This window comes from Varroa jacobsoni, unplaced genomic scaffold (genome assembly GCF_002532875.2).
Source record: "Varroa jacobsoni isolate VJ856 unplaced genomic scaffold, vjacob_1.0 scaffold_809, whole genome shotgun sequence".
NCBI classification, from domain to species: Eukaryota; Metazoa; Arthropoda; class Arachnida; order Mesostigmata; family Varroidae; genus Varroa; species Varroa jacobsoni.
The window spans coordinates 38950-54414 of record NW_019213711.1 but is presented as its reverse complement, the minus strand read 5'-3'; the positions used below and the strand labels follow the sequence as shown (position 1 = coordinate 54414).

The 15465-nt window shown below is 40.5% G+C and overlaps 2 protein-coding genes, 2 long non-coding RNA genes and 2 other non-coding genes across 9 annotated transcripts in view; 1 reads left to right on the top strand and 5 right to left on the bottom strand.

The window, feature by feature from the left end:
• Window positions 1–3935, bottom strand: part of LOC111263986 (uncharacterized) — a 35883-nt gene extending 31948 nt beyond the window's left edge. Inside the window, exons 1-2 of one of the 3 annotated variants that reach the window (XM_086969888.1) lie at window positions 2587–3934; window positions 1632–2230 (exon numbers count right to left, since the gene is read on the bottom strand). The gene's annotated coding sequence lies outside the window, so the exon portion shown is untranslated. Of the gene's footprint in view, window positions 1–1631 lie in introns of all 3 variants that reach the window. The other 2 variants (XR_002682586.2, XM_022839541.2) reach the window with 2 other exon arrangements.
• A 3696-nt stretch (window positions 3936–7631) lies between these two features.
• LOC147753012 (U1 spliceosomal RNA) lies at window positions 7632–7795 on the bottom strand. The gene has a single exon (XR_015312521.1). It is a non-coding gene; the product is annotated as a U1 spliceosomal RNA (small nuclear RNA).
• Window positions 7796–8129: 334 nt separating this feature from the next.
• On the bottom strand, window positions 8130–11207 carry LOC147753010 (uncharacterized). Of its 2 annotated transcripts, XR_015312520.1 has the most exons (3): window positions 10618–11184; window positions 9018–9702; window positions 8130–8387 (listed from the first exon to the last, which is right to left on the bottom strand). It is a non-coding gene; the product is annotated as an uncharacterized LOC147753010 (long non-coding RNA). The 2 variants fall into 2 exon arrangements; XR_015312519.1 differs by lacking the exon at window positions 9018–9702 and having other exon boundaries at window positions 10618–11207.
• LOC147753011 (U1 spliceosomal RNA) lies at window positions 11002–11165 on the bottom strand. Its single transcript, XR_015312522.1, has one exon. It is a non-coding gene; the product is annotated as a U1 spliceosomal RNA (small nuclear RNA).
• Window positions 11208–11636: 429 nt separating the features above from the next.
• Window positions 11637–12656, top strand: Coa7 (Cytochrome c oxidase assembly factor 7). Its single transcript, XM_022839547.2, has one exon. It carries the CDS (start codon window positions 11862–11864, stop codon window positions 12543–12545), a length of 684 nt encoding a protein of 227 aa, XP_022695282.1. The 5' UTR covers window positions 11637–11861; the 3' UTR covers window positions 12546–12656.
• An 832-nt stretch (window positions 12657–13488) lies between these two features.
• Window positions 13489–15325, bottom strand: LOC111263990 (uncharacterized). The gene is made up of 2 exons (XR_015312518.1): window positions 14583–15325; window positions 13489–13860 (listed from the first exon to the last, which is right to left on the bottom strand). It is a non-coding gene; the product is annotated as an uncharacterized LOC111263990 (long non-coding RNA).
• Window positions 15326–15465: the final 140 nt, after the last annotated feature.

The window sequence follows — 15465 nt, the reverse complement described above, 5'->3', positions numbered from 1 at the left end:
AGGAGTAGAACAAGTGTTTATATGCTATAAGGGCACCCCAGAAGCTGACTGGCGAGTGAGTACATCCTTCTGAAGTATTCAATATGTACGCTAGTCGCAAACGTGAAGCCAAACGATAGCTTTCGAAAGAGCTGATCCTTAACCCGTATAATTTCTAAAATTGGCAGTGTGTCTGCTAGCATTCAGGTAAGATCATGTTATTGAAATCATTTCGAGGCGTAATTATAGCTAGATCAATTGACTGACACACTACTTTTCGAGTTAATTTTTCCCTTTAATAAAGTGTTTCAGTTACTTACATCAGTTCTTCTAAACAACATCTTGTTACTTAAATTCTGACACTGTCGTGGTAAACGGTCTTTGAGTATCTACTGTAGCTTTGTCAAAGAATCGTTTTGTGGAAAAAGCTTTTTTATGACACCACAACCCGAAGTGCACAGCGTCTCGCCTTCCGCATTTACTAAATTGATCACAACAAACTCAGACTAAAAATTCTCGTCTGGGACAGCAAAAAATAAACAACCGTTCAACTTTTCTCGAAACGTTTTTTTTTGTACGTTCAGCAGGTACTTGTTTTTCAATAACTTAAGCAGGACAGCATAGTCCTATGAATCTACGACAAGGTCCCCACACATTTGTGACGGCTCATCTAACATCGTTACGCCACATCGCGCAACAATCGTCTTTCGACGCATACAATCGCTCAGATCTCCTTCACGCGAAATACTGCCTTAATCGACCTTCGGCCGCGTCATTTTCGACGCCCCGTCCCCAGTCGCCCAAACGCGCGCTTAAGTCAGCACGAATAGATCAAGTCAAAAATAATGGGACAAGACCATTCAAACGTCCGGATGAGGACACGCCATTGGGTGGTCTTAAGCCAACAAAAAAAAAATCACAAACGATTTCAGGCGCTCCCGTTCATCGCTCTGCGCTCATTCACACTACCTTTCGTTAGCTGTGAAAATCCTGTGGCGTCGGCTACACCGTAACGCTTTCGTTTGTTTGTTCACCGCCATTGTTGAACGTACAGTGAGACCGTCGAAAAGCAGTTGACTAAGCTAGCTTTTATTATATATACATAGAACGTACTATTGTTATAAGATGAGTCTAGTCCAGACGTAATTCGGTCTATTCCAGAATAGTCAATTTCAGAAGTGTCTCTGTCCTTAAGAATGCTGCACGCCAGACGAACGGTAAAGCTCCAATACTGTCTTGTTATGACGCGTTTTCAACTCAATTATATGCATGTCGGTATTAAGGAGTTAGATCTCGATTTAGGTTTATACGCGTGGCACCTTTCAATTGAAGCGCGAGTATAACTATGGAAATGAAAGATAGTAATTACAACGTTCAGTAGAATTGTTTGAGAAAATAAAAACCGAAACTGCTCTTAAATAAGGCGAACGTTAAAATATGTTTTGGTTCGTATTAACTCGTATCAGTGAGAAGCATAGTCAACAGAGAGCTGATAAAGTTGCCTGTAAATTTGGATCAGTCAAAAACGTTCCAGGTCGGTCAATTACTAATGGAAACTAATGGAATATCTCAAGGGTTTACTGAATAATCTATTGTCACTGATAAACTGTTTCGATACTCGATTGGAATTGTCGTTCAGAAGTTCTTCTTACCTTCTCTGCGCGAAAGCTAGGAGTATTTGGGATATCGTCGGAAGCAATCAGATAGCCCGCCGGAGCCAACCGGTAGCGATAGCAGCAGCAGCACCGGTAGTTTGCACAACTTTGTCACTGAGATTGAATTTGTTCTCTTAGAATTCCTCTCGTTCACATAAAAACACGTTCCTTATCAAGGCCTCAATACGTTTGCTTCTATAGGGAAACACTGCACATGTAAATGAAGTATAACACACCTTTCCTTTAGAGCAAATGTACGATTGACATACTTCCGGTAAACTATTATAGCCGGACAATTGCCTTTCGACACAGGTTTTCCTGCACGATCACATGAACACAGAAACTTGAAACTAATGTCGTTTTATGCGAATGCTTGCATCTAATATTTTTCAATTAGGACATACATATGATAGGGGCACGACGATGTTCTTCCGTCCACGCTATCATACAATCTTTAGCTGAAAGTAACTAGAAGCTAACTTCTCTATCGGTATCGGCGTCCTTACACGCGCTGAGAACGGTGATGCCTTTGCGGAGAACACCTCTGTCGTGTGCGTCGTCGCGTAATTTCGTCGGCTATGAGACATCTATCTCCGCTGAAAAAAAACACCTATAACCATGGGTCCTGTTCAGGGTTTCCGTTTATAGAGGCACTCAAGAACTCACCGTTATTAATTTGCCCCTGTTGTACGAAGTACGTTTAGTTGTCATAAAGTTATCAAATCTCGTAAGAGCCTACCGTTCATGAAGCAGCAATTTAGTGTTGTTATCGTTTCTCTAATGTTGTTATTGTTACGCTGGACTTTTAGCGAAGCCTCTATCGATCCGCGTCTTTTGAGTTCATTCTTTTTTCACTCAATCACCACCTGCACTAGGCAGATTAGGCAAGCCCAGTATTAAAGGCAAACAGCTTCGCACACGGCCAGGCAAACAAATGATCACACACAAATACCTGCGTAGTCCAATTGTAATCCGAATGTCTGAATCGACTTTTTCTGTCTTCTTGCCAGCCGAACATAAACAACAGCATCAGCGGGAAGAGGGGGGGGGACACCAGCAGCTCTTGAACATCACCGATTCACCTTTGCCGCTGGCGATCTTCATCCTCTACAAATAATCACATCGAAACGCTATAGGCACCACAAGCGCCACAGTCGCACCCTACTACCATGAGTTCTGCTGCTGCCGCCACTGCTATCGAGTCTATGGCCAGCTGCAGTAACTGCTGTAGATGGACCCTGTGCGTTTCGGCCTTTCTCATCCGAGTAAAGATCTGTCGTTGTCCTCAATTATTGATACTCGCTAACCGTTGCCTGCCTGCCTGTCTGTCCGTCCGTGTAGCTCGTTGTATTTCCGCCACAATATTTGAGCTAGAAAAAGGCGAAGTCCCAATGTAACAACAACAACAGCAGCAGCAGCAGCAGCAGCAGTAGCAGCAGTAGTAACAGCAGCAGCAGCATAACATCAGTGTTAGTCTACCCTCGTGAACTGTGGTGGCAGCCACAGCGCGCAGCAGTAGCAGCAGCAGCAGCAGTAGTAGTAGTAGTAGTAGTAGTAGCAGCAGCAGCAGCAGCAGCAGCAGTAGTAGTAGTAGTAGTAGCATCAAAAGTTAGAAAGTCGTTGTGGCTACTGTCCGCCGTTGTTGCGTTGGGCTGCGTCGCGCTGTTGGCGCGTTCTTGTCGTAGCCAGCTACCGCTCTGTGTCTACTGAACAGACACCTGTCCCTACCAATATTTCTGTTTTATGATCGCTAGCAGTGGGGCAAAGCGATCTTCATCATAGCAGCAGCAGCAGCAGCAGCAGCAGCAGCAGCAGCAAAAACGTCGTCGTCGTCGGTGGCATAGTAGCAAAGGCAGCGTCTGAGCTACGGGTCCTTCTGCGTTGGCAATCGTACCAATACCATAGCTATCGAAATGTTCGACGCTGCTTTATGGCGCCGTCTTTTCCTGTAATCGCCACTGGCAACTCTTCAGTCAAATCTGGTCTAGGGCATCATCTGGCGGCAGGCGCAGCGGCAGTAACAAAGAGATACACTTATATTCTTCTATATGTATATATACATACGTACAGAGAAAAAAGAGGGAGAGAACTATTGTTATGGAAAGGGGACAGCCGGACTTGACTGGATCCTGCTGAGCCCCTCCTGATTGGCTGGACGGCTGACAATAGACAGGTGGCGCGAAAGATCTAGTTTGTCTTCTACAGTATCGGCAATTGCAGGTCTAACTGTAACCATCATATTACACATTTATTAGTTAACACAAGGGATCAGTGAGACAACGAGAACGAGTTGAAGAGGGGAATGGCCGTGATGTGCCGCTTTCGTGGTGCTGCTGGTATGCCAACAAACAGCCGGGTAACAAGGCAAATGGGCAGGGAGGCGGGCGAGGGTAACTGACAAGGATGAGGGTGATTATAGTAGTGGTAGTTGCACTGCTGACACAAGGACTGCTACGTTAAGGAAGCTAGGTAGACGAGCACGATGTCCGGCGACTGACTATTCGGGCAACAGTAACGACGGGAAACGGACCACCGGGCTCTTTCAACCGTTGCCTGGCAAAGGTTCTTTAAGCAGCAGCACAAGTTTTTTGTCGAAAGCTTTCCTCATATCGAGTCGAGTCGAGTCGAGTCATGGAGAAAGGACGAGATAGATACGCCACAGGTAAAAAGCCGGTGATGGTGACAATAAGCGCTAGAGAGAAGCTCTTAGAGCAAGTGGCAGCTGTCGACTATGAACATAGAGGGCAAAAGTAGAAATGATAGGAAAGAGCAAACCTAACCTTGGATGATGTACACAGGGTGGTGATGAGTTAGCAGGAATTCTTGCTGGAATAGATACCGAAGCTAGACAATAGGGTTGGCCTTTCGTGCTAGCTGTCGACTCCTATAACAATTACATTATATTATTCTATACTAGACACTATGATAAATACATGTATAGGCCAGGATATCAGCTGATCTTTTACCGTTTCCTAACGGCAGTTTGTACTCAGTCTGCTGTTTTGAATAACTGCTGATAGAAGAGGCGGTGTTTTAAGCTGGAAACAGCCGTAGATGTCAGTTGGATATTACTCTAAGACAGTGTGGCCTACATGCACATTAGACACAATAGCTCAATACGTCGTGCAATAACTAATGTTATAGGCGATTCCTCGTAGTCTGCCATCGTCTGGAGGTGGACATGCGCGACTGGCTACAAGGGTCGCAAACCGATCGAACAACGATTAGGAGGGATGCCTATACTCTTGGTTTTTTTGGTCGACTAACTATATTGGGGTCAATTACTGACAAAGTCGATGGTCATATTTTAGAGAAACCCAGATCTTGCGGTAATGAAATTATGCTCCGATTTATGTTGTATTACAGTAGTAGCTCCTTCCATCGCTTATATCGAGCTTAATCACACTCAGTTCACCACAAAACTTAGTCGAATTTTGCGGTTTTACTTATTTATTGTATAGCATATTGTGGTACACTGATGTATGACGTAAGATTAATGCAAATTAACTAACTTTAATCACTAGTTGATCCGTGAACGCTATTTACGAGCCACAGCTCTGAGCGATCATTAATAGCCATTAGCTGGACAGAGTCTGACGCGAGAAGAAAGCTAATTTTTTTCAAACGCAGTTTTAATGTGTCTATGCAGCAGTCTGATCAGACAAACCTGTTTCCTTCTATAAACAGCAGGCAATCAGTCACGAAATGTGATGGCTTAATTGAGCGTACCAATAATCTTCGAGTAATTGCTGTCTTTTTTGTAGGGCCCCTAAAACTATGTAAATCAATGACGGGTGTTGCCCCATATTGCGCCCCATTGCTGTTATGGAAGCAAAGAGCTTATCAGCTCCTTTTAGAGAGGCTCTCGGATTGGATGACACAACATGGAAAGACTGCTTAGGCTATGACAACCGTTCCGTGAGAAATGGTTCTATTGACTTCGGTCTTCAGAACGGAAAAGCCGTTCTTAAGATGAGTGAAATTGCCAATTAATTATGAATTAGGATCCTTGATCTTTGTTATTTTTCGGCTTCCATTCTCATAGCATGTAATCAATCAAATAATCAATTTAGTTAACAATATGGACCGAGCTTGTTACCATCTTCTGTATTTCCTTCCCCGTTAAAGGAACGTACGTATTCCTCCGTTCCTTCCAAGACTACCCTTAGTGAAAGGAAATGACGTGATCACTGGATGCTTTATCGCATTGTGTTCGTCTGCAGAAAGAGCGTTGTAGTTGATCACATCTGATTGATCCGCCAAATAGTGACTTCCATTTTGTATTAGCTGCTGACACAGACGAAGCTTTGTCTGCGGAATGCAAATGTCTCCGTCGATTGTTCCTTTATGCAAAACGAAATCTGTTATAGGCTGCGTAGAAAGCAACGGGTTCAAGTTCGATTTTATAATGGAATTCCCAATCCGTAAAATAAGCACTTAGGCAAAGTCTGAGGCCCAATCGTGGTATTTTTGTGTTCTTACCACGATGTGGCTGAGACAATACGATATAGGTTCAGTTGAAGCAAATGTATCGTATCAGTTAGATTTTCTTGACATCCACCATCTGTGGTGGCCACAAAGCGTGGCTAGCGATCTCACCTAAAACGCATCAAGTAGCCAAGATAACCATTTGCGTGCCTGTCGTACAGTCCATATTTCTGCACTTTCATCTGTATTGCACATATACTTAACAACTGATAAAGGCGACTGTGTAATAACTTCTTGTAGACGTAAATTCGTAACTTCGATACGCGTATCGTCCAAGCAATCTTGGAATCACGTTTGCCTCATATCTAATTAAGTCGCTTCAGGTTAATGCCAAACTGAAAAGGTAAAAAAAAAAAAAGAAAACTGCCGGGAAAATGAATAACTAATACGAACCTACTCATATGCATGGTAACCAGTAATTGTGTATTTAATATTCTCGAGTTTCAACAACAGCCTTGACCAGACGAGATACTTTAAATGTAAATCGAATTTTTGGTTTTGTTAATTTTATTGTCTATCTATAGCCAGATGCTTTAGAGTATCGGAATACTGTTTACCTCGTGCCACACAAATGCCAATCAGTCTAACAAAAAAAAAAAAGTAGTTTTTGCTGAAAGAAAGCGACAACACACAATTTTGTTTTCGACACAACCGAATATCATGGTTGAATTTAATAAGTGGTCGATCGCTCAGTTAGGTTCGTTATCTGGTAATAAGACAATAGGTGATTGGACTATTCGGCGCTGATCGTAACTTACGCCTTATGACGGAAAAAAGTCATCCATATGTTAGAAGGGGATCGCGTATTTCTGAAGCTACAATGGGATTCTTGATCGGAACAATTGACAATCGGATCGACAGCATGGGGTTCAAAAGCCAACTGATACAGCACTCTGGCATTATTTATTACACTTCTTTGAAAATCAGCGAAACTCATCAGCTTAAGAATACATCGCCGCGATTATCCAGCCTAACTGGCTTCGGTTTTTATCCAGGAAAAATGAAGTGTGTCCTTTAGCTTCCTTGAATTTTTAAAATAGCGCAAATCTCTTCCACTGAGAAGTTTCAGCTTTCGGCGGTTATTTGTATTTTCCTTTCTATAGCCAGGAGAACTGCGCAGGATAATAATTGCTTAGTTTTTATACTAAAAAAAACATAATGAACCATCAATCATAATGAATAGAACATTTTCTATATTTGGCATAATACTCTTTTATAGTTGGCATAATATTCATTCTTTATTAGCAAACTTGAAATGGCCATAAACAAAAACGACCTCTCTCCAGTTTCGCAGACTCAAGCTGCTAGTTTCTGCACAATGAAGTTCTGCCATTCTCATGCAAGTACCGGCATTTGGTAGTAAAAGTTTGTTTAGCTGCCCACAAGAAGTACAGAGATGTTTTTTTCCCTCCTGTACATTAAGATCGAGAAGTTATCCCGCGCTGTTCAACTAAACAAATTCATTCTAAAAGTCATTTCGTTTTTTCAATATCTTTGGTTCTTAATATGAAAGGGGTTGCGCGAACGCACACCCCCACTATCAAAAATTGCATGCTCCATCTTTCCCAGTTTGGGAGAGTGGCAGGTATCAGCCCTTCCGAAGTGCAATGGAAAAGCCTTCACCTGGGGTCTCCGCCGTCTTGATCACGGAAGGCCCAGCACCAGGTAAGTATGATTTCGGAAAGTGATTAGCCCAGTCCCATGATTTTCGTGACGCACTTGAGTCCCTGGTTGCTTCTTCTACTCAGGCCATAATTCGGTGGAAATGAGTAGCCCAGTATACTTTCATTTTTCGTCAATGATAGCGAGGCTTTATCATTAGCCCGTCTGTAACGTAAGTGGACCAATTAAAAGCAACCCTTTGTTGAAAATGCATAATACGTCTTCGAATAATCACGAAAAACAAACTAACTTGGCCTACTGCAGAGACTTTGAGAGAGGTAAAAAGCGACCAGAGAGAGACCGCCAAATACCGCGCTCTCTTTTTTACAAATGAAGAAAACAAAGTTTTTATTGAATTAATAGAATAATCATAGCAACAGCTTTCTTTATTTATGCAGGCTGTATAGGAGGTCTCCTGGAGTAACACAAACTGTATGAACTCGTCATCATTGAAGGGCTGACCGGGGTGATTATCGTTAGCTACATGTCGGATATATTTTACGCCGTAAATGCGATTAGAATAACTATTTTTTTTCGAGTTGTTCTCTATCGCGTTTCTGTATAACGCGCAACGAAATGATCTGCTTTTTTAAATCCCGAAAACTGCAAAATTAAGAGAAGGCACAAGCAAGAGAAAGACGTTTTGATTTTAAAAAAAAAAAAAATATATATATATATATATATATATATATATATATATCCTATATACATAAATTCAAAGCGTGCAGTAAAATATCGCGTAATGCGTAAGCCTGCCGACGAACCATCAATCTCTATTCGCGACGAGAAGGAGGCGCGTCGGAATTGTATTTTGATCTTTAACTAAACCAGAAGCTATCGTCTAGGGTAATCCTATTTGGTAGGCAAGAATGAAACTCCTTAGGAATATAACAGTATTGCGAGCTTGCTTGTGTGTTATACATTCTAATATTGGCAACTAAGTTTGCTCGTTGCGTTAAAACTGACCTTTTTTTGTTCTGGTCAACCATGATATGGTAGTAGTAGTAAAGTTAACAAGAGACTTTATTAAGCTAAAATGTTACCTAAGAAAGCTACCAAAATGTTACGTAAAACTATACGAATGGAAAACTATATATATATATATATATATATATATATATATATATATATATATAGTTTTCCATTCGTACATAATTTTACATGATCAATTTCAATTTTTTCTGATTTTGCTTGAAAAGAGCTCGATGTAATGTGAAAATAGTATATACGTACTTTTTCATGTATAGACACTGTGACAAGCATCGTGTTCGCTACTGAAACCGCTTGCCATTGTTTTGTTCAGACGATAATGTTACCTCGAGCTCCATTTGCAAACGTGTTTTGCGAATTAAGCAATGTTGACATTGTTTTTAGGGGTCCGGACATCTTGAAGCTACAGCTTCCTATCCAATTTCATGATTAAATATAAACAATGCTAACAGATTCGCAGGTAATGGGTTTTTCTTTCCACTATTTGTCATACCGTTCGGTATTGTGTAAAACTAACGTGTCAAACTGTATTTTAAAATCCTTCTACAACTCTGTCAATATTGTCTCTTATGACTCCTGTATAAAACTGTGACTAGACACACCATATTCATTAATGTTCAATATTAATGAACATTTAACGCGTCTAAAAGTACGCGACAAGTGATGTGGAAAATATCTATTTCTCCAGTTTACTAGTGTTGCCCCAAGGCAAATCAAAAGGTCCAAACAGAAAGGTTTAATAGTTAATTTGGTTATTTTACCAATACAATCTATATATGTAGGCATATAAGGATATTCGTAGAAATCATATTATTTCATACATTATCTATATTTAATCAATCTGTACTTAACTGCATCGAACGCATTCACGATTTTCTCTAAACTCGTCATGACGATGTCCGTTTTCGAAAGTGTCTGCAATATCAAGCTATGCAACCAAACATTTGGGCATAATAATGAACATACGTTTGACCGTTATTTATGCGAATTATATTAATTTAAAGAAAAAACTCTGTTCATACTGATATTGAGATTTGCTCCCGTTTGCTGACACCAGGAAGAACTGCCGAAAAAAAATACCAAGGTGGTTGTCAATTGAGAATACGAGACAAAAGTCAGTAGTCAGGGTTGAAAAGTTCAGAAGGACATTAATACATATACAACGAGAGCATACATTGAACTGCATGCAAAGTGGAGCATGTAGATTGAAGCAGCTGATATATTTATTCGTTAAGAACTTGAGACAAAAAGAACCGTCAAACACGATACACTAGTTAGCACACAAAAACTTATATTTGAAACAGCGTTCTGCACTGAACATGCTATATACTGACTCAACTAAGTCAGTTCAGTAACCTTGTTTTTAAAACGATTTTCAATGTCTGCTTATAAAGGTTTTTAAAAGGCTTTCTGAAATTATATTTTAAAAGAAATTTTCTGAAATGGAAAAGTCGAAAACATTCAACCCAGTGTCCCTTTATTAAACCGGCTTTCAAGCTGACAACTCCACATAAATGGATTAAGCACCGGGCCAGATATAATGCTAGGTTAAATGAATGAGTATGTACCAAAATGTTGTTGAATGTATTCGGCAGTCACTGTCTATTATAGCTTGTCATACACGCGACCGTGAAGAGGAATGGCTATAGCTACTACATATGGTTCGCCTTTTTGTGACTGAGTCAATTAGTAAAATACGATTTTATTATACTAAGTCTTCTTAGAGCACATTTTACTTACGCCTATATTTCAACAATAATAATCACAACTACGTTAAGGCGTTATTTTACAATCTAATATTGGTCACAATATTCTCTTCGGAAAACATTTTCTCAGATGTTACATTTTCATGATGCAAAGCGCATGGCGCCCTAAAAAGCTTTTTTCACAGGAATTTTCCCCGAGACGAGATGCGTAAACCACCGACGTCAGTCTATTGTGTTCATTATTAACAAAATCCGAATTTTCGTTTAACTCATACGAAAACCGGAACTGCGTTGGATTAACATCACTGTCTTTGAGAATTCCCATTAGAAAAGCGTTCCTGGAAATCGTGCTTCATATCCGTCATTTCACAACCACGTACACATACTTTATTACCAACGAACTTTGGTCATCTGTTACTTCCGCCATGCAATTTTATAGTATCCAATCTACTACAACTTCACGGCGAGATACTTCAACCTTAGCCGCTTACACTGTGATATTTTTGTATTTTAATTATAGAGAGGGGGTTGCGCGAACGCATACCCCCACTATCAAAAATTGCATGCCCCATCTTTCCCAGTTTGGGAGAGTGGCAGGTCTTAGCCCTTCCGAAGTGCAATGGAAAGGCCTCCTCCTGGGGTCTCCGCCTTGTTGATCACGGATGGCCCGGCACCAGGTAAGTATGATTTCGTTCGTTAAGCAACCTCGCCCAATGCGTTTAAAAGTTTTGCTCTCGCAGACTTGCCAGCTGTCCTGTAATGTTAATTTCTTCAACGGCGAATTTTTTTATGTACACGCTATATATACGAGCTATTTCAGTCCAGAGATGTCGTGCCTTCTATAACGCAACTCCCATCACATCAATCCTATTTACAGTGTTACAACCAAAACAGGGAAATATATATACGAGCTGTCATTACGAGGGTAGCTGGTAACTTCTGTTGATCTACGATCGTTCGAATAGTATCGTACCAGAAGTACACTATTTTATATCTGTTTTTCGAAAAAAGTTGTTATCGACACGCAATGAACGTTTTGGTCACTGCGTAGCTTTGTAGCGGGCACATTTCATACTCGTATACATTCATACTTCATAGGTTTCTGCTAGCTCGCAGCTCTGTATTGGTCTAGTCGCATCGTACGTACTGTTGTGCATCATGAGCCACGATGGTTAGCAGAAACCACCGCTGTAACTTCGCGCGATTTGCTTCGAGCCATTTAGCATAATGAATTAATGTTATAGGTAAACGAATCGTTTCGCTTGAGTTTTCAGTACCATTGTAACATTAAAATAAACTTTTACATTAAGTGATCTATGTTATAGATCAGGTAAATAAAGAGATACATAGAGGATCCATATACCCATCAAACTGTGCCATTATGCCTTATAACATGAAAGACGAGGAAGAGGTGAAGCAGTTCTTGGAGAACCTTGGTATCGAGTACCGGTTTGCGTGTTTAAAAGAGAAAAAACCTGATGGCTGCCATTTGCTAGGCGACTACCTGGAGGCGATTAGAAAGGATTTCCGAAGGGCCGCCCAAGTGTATCAGGATAATTGTAATGAGCGGGGTCACGGGCACAGTTGCCATAAATTCGGTAACTATGCGTACTTCGGTAAGGGAACACCTGAAGATAGGGCGAAAAGTTTCGAATATCAGATAAAATCATGCAATGCGGGCTACCCGAAGGGCTGTGTCATGGCCGGCCTTCACTTGACAGCAGAAAAAGGATCCGGGGTTCCGCAAGACATTGAGAAAGGTATTTCGCTTTTAAAACGAGCGTGTGACATGGGCAGTCATGACGGTTGCCACCAAGCCTCTGGAATTTGCCTGACAGGAAGAGGAGTGGTAGCACAAAATATGAAGGAGGCCTTCGAACTTGCAGTCAAAGGTTGTGACCTCGGTAATATTTATAGCTGTCACAATGTGGCACTTATGTATGAAAGAGGAACAGGAGTCGAAAAAGACAAAGTAAAGGCTGAACAATATAGGAGCAAGGTTGTTGATTACAAGGAACAGTGTAAATCAAACTATACCCTAAGAATGGAAGAAGGCATCGATTAAACGTGAGCATCAAAGGAAATGGTGTGAGAATAATGTAATGTTATACATGTATAACTGTAGTCAACAGATTGATTAAATAAATAAAAATCCAAGTGTAGTTATATTATTTTACTCACTGTGATATTGTTTGTTGGTGCAAGCACCTAGTCAGTGAACAGTGGGTTACGAATATTACAACCAATTAGTTTATTAGCTAACAATTCAATAGCTTTTAATATACTACACACGATAAAAATTGATTGTTTCTTTTCTCATGTTTAAACCTAGGTTAACGTAAATAGAAAAATTGTTTACGCTTCTTCTGTTCACTCGCAATTGTCGATTACTAATAAATTATTGTTCGACAGAACTTCCATATTTCTAGAAAGAAACGTGATTCGAATTTGGATGCAGTCAGTTTAATTTGCATAGATTATTCACGGACACAGTCATTGAGAACGTTAACTTTAGCCAAAAGCCAATTGTTTTTGACATTTATCAGGAACAAATACTCAGCCCCCCCACTGACAGTGTCAATAATAATTGCTCATTAGCTTTGGCATTTCATCTCCTGCCATTGGACGTATACAAGCCGCTTTATATGAATCCGTGTGTAAGATTATCGGAAATCCTTTTATGGAGTAATTTCTAATAACTTGTCAATGAACGAAAATATATGTAATAGGCATATTGACGTTTATTGAAGGATTACATTGAATCTATGTAATTTCATGTATTTTACGTAATTCCATGAGTTTTTACTTCCGATAACTTTCCATTTGAAAACTGTAATGCACACAAAGGTCCGTATTAGGCAATTAGTGTCAAATTTAAATTACTACGTTACTAAGAAACTACGTTTCGTTTGCCTCTACTAACGGACATCAACTGATAGATATCGAGGTCGTATCGGTTGGTTAGTCTCTTTCCTTAAAATTAACTACCTTGGAAATGAAGAAACAACTTTTTTCAATAAACATCATTTTACTGTTGCTTTCTTGTGGGGCGTCTCTAAAAAGCTCTCGGTTTGAACACTCCGAAGATTCTCTGAATTTTCTGCTGAAGTCACGACAGGCAACTGTCTCGAAGTAGTTTGCGAGCCCCAAGTGGTGGCCTCTCTAGTGACGGACTGTTCTGTAGTGAGCGCTAGCTGATACGTCGTCGTTTCCGCTTTGTTTGTTACGGTGCTTCGTGGGATATCACTGACGCTGACCCCGTACATATCGAGCTCCGTTCGGAGTATTAGCGACGTTACGACTAGCTCGTGCACATAGCCAATTATACAACTGCAGACACACTTCCACAGGTGCTGAAAGCAGGATGCGTATTGCTCTACCTTCACAAAACCGGCAACAACGATAATCACAACACGAGAGGTCAAATTGAGCTTTTTGAAATAAAAAAAGCTTAATGAACCGAGTTTTCCAACTGTATTTAACCTATATTATTTGTTACACTCGTAGTTGAATTGTTCGCAACCATTCCCAATTTATCTCGTTAATAACAGACTTCGTCCGATCAAGCGGGTGCGCCTGGAAGCTCGTCTAAAGCAGACTGCATCGAATAACAGATGAAACATGCGAACACCATCGATCAAAGATGAAACATTAGTGGATCCTTAAGGAGCCTATAATAAGTAATAACCAACCTTAATTTTTTTGAGATTGTCTCTTTATAATTTTACCAAATTGTTCTTTTATTTCAAATGAAAAATATTGATGTTTTTCTTAATAGCAACCCCGTTTTTTTTTTTTTCGAGAACAGGCTTTTCTTTTCTAAATCAACGACGTGAAAGTGGGACTCGACGCCTACACTAATCAGGTGTAATTTGTAATAATAACCAGACTCTGCTCTCTTTTTAAAATCTTGATAATCGTATTAAAAAATATTCTGTTAGTCTGAAGGTGTTAGAAAGGGCGCAAGTGTCCTAAAATGAAGGCCGCAATAGGCTTAAACAGTTTATGTACACTATTTTAAATAGACGCGTGGCCAACAGCACTAGTGGTAAAAAGCGCAGCTGCAGCAAGAACTAGTCTGCAGTGAGTATAGCAAACAAACCTGCCATTCATAGATGCTTATCATTCCATGGAACACCGTCATTACAAAATAGTATGACAGGGACCCAACATGGTAGACACGATCCCACCACGGCGCGTTTAACCCTGAAGGCTGCTGATGGCGTACACCGAAAACGGTTGACAATACAATAATGTGTAGCTGAAAACACAAGGCTACGAGGACATATCTTAAATCGTTAAACGTAATCTGACGAAGTGATTCTTTGGTCCGCTCTAACAGCTCAAACATGCCAAAGAGTGCGCAAACAATGTGCATGATCGTGTCAACAAAAATCAGATTCGAGAATACGCTCGTACGACGAAACCACCGCAAAATGTGCATTGCCTATCCCCGGCGGCGTTGCAGGATTAAGTGTGTCCGGGTTAAGGTAGGCCGTTGCAGGTCCAAGACCGGTGACTACCGCGCCTTTCATAAGTCACGTCCTCTTCGTCTCTGTATCGTCACCTTTCGCTGGTACTAAGATTGGCATTGTCTATGCATGTCCAGTAGAACACCTGCTGCTTGGACAGCTGCGTCGGGCGAATCATTGGCGGAACGATTGGCCCCGACATTTGTCCTATGTATTAATCGGAATATTGTCTTGGAACAAACGTCGTTGTCTCCAAGTAGAAAGAAAGATATTTCTGACAAACAGTCCGACCAATCCGGCGGATTATACAGCATCCGCGGTCGGCACAGTGGAATAAGTGTCGAAAGAGTTGCATAGAATTGGAGGGTACATATTCACGTATTCCAATTCTGACTCTATTGATAAAACGAAAAATAAATAGTAATAAAGTAATTCTTTAGTGGTGATAAATATGTAATTAAAAATATCGGTTCCCTCCATATATATATATATATATATATATATATATATATA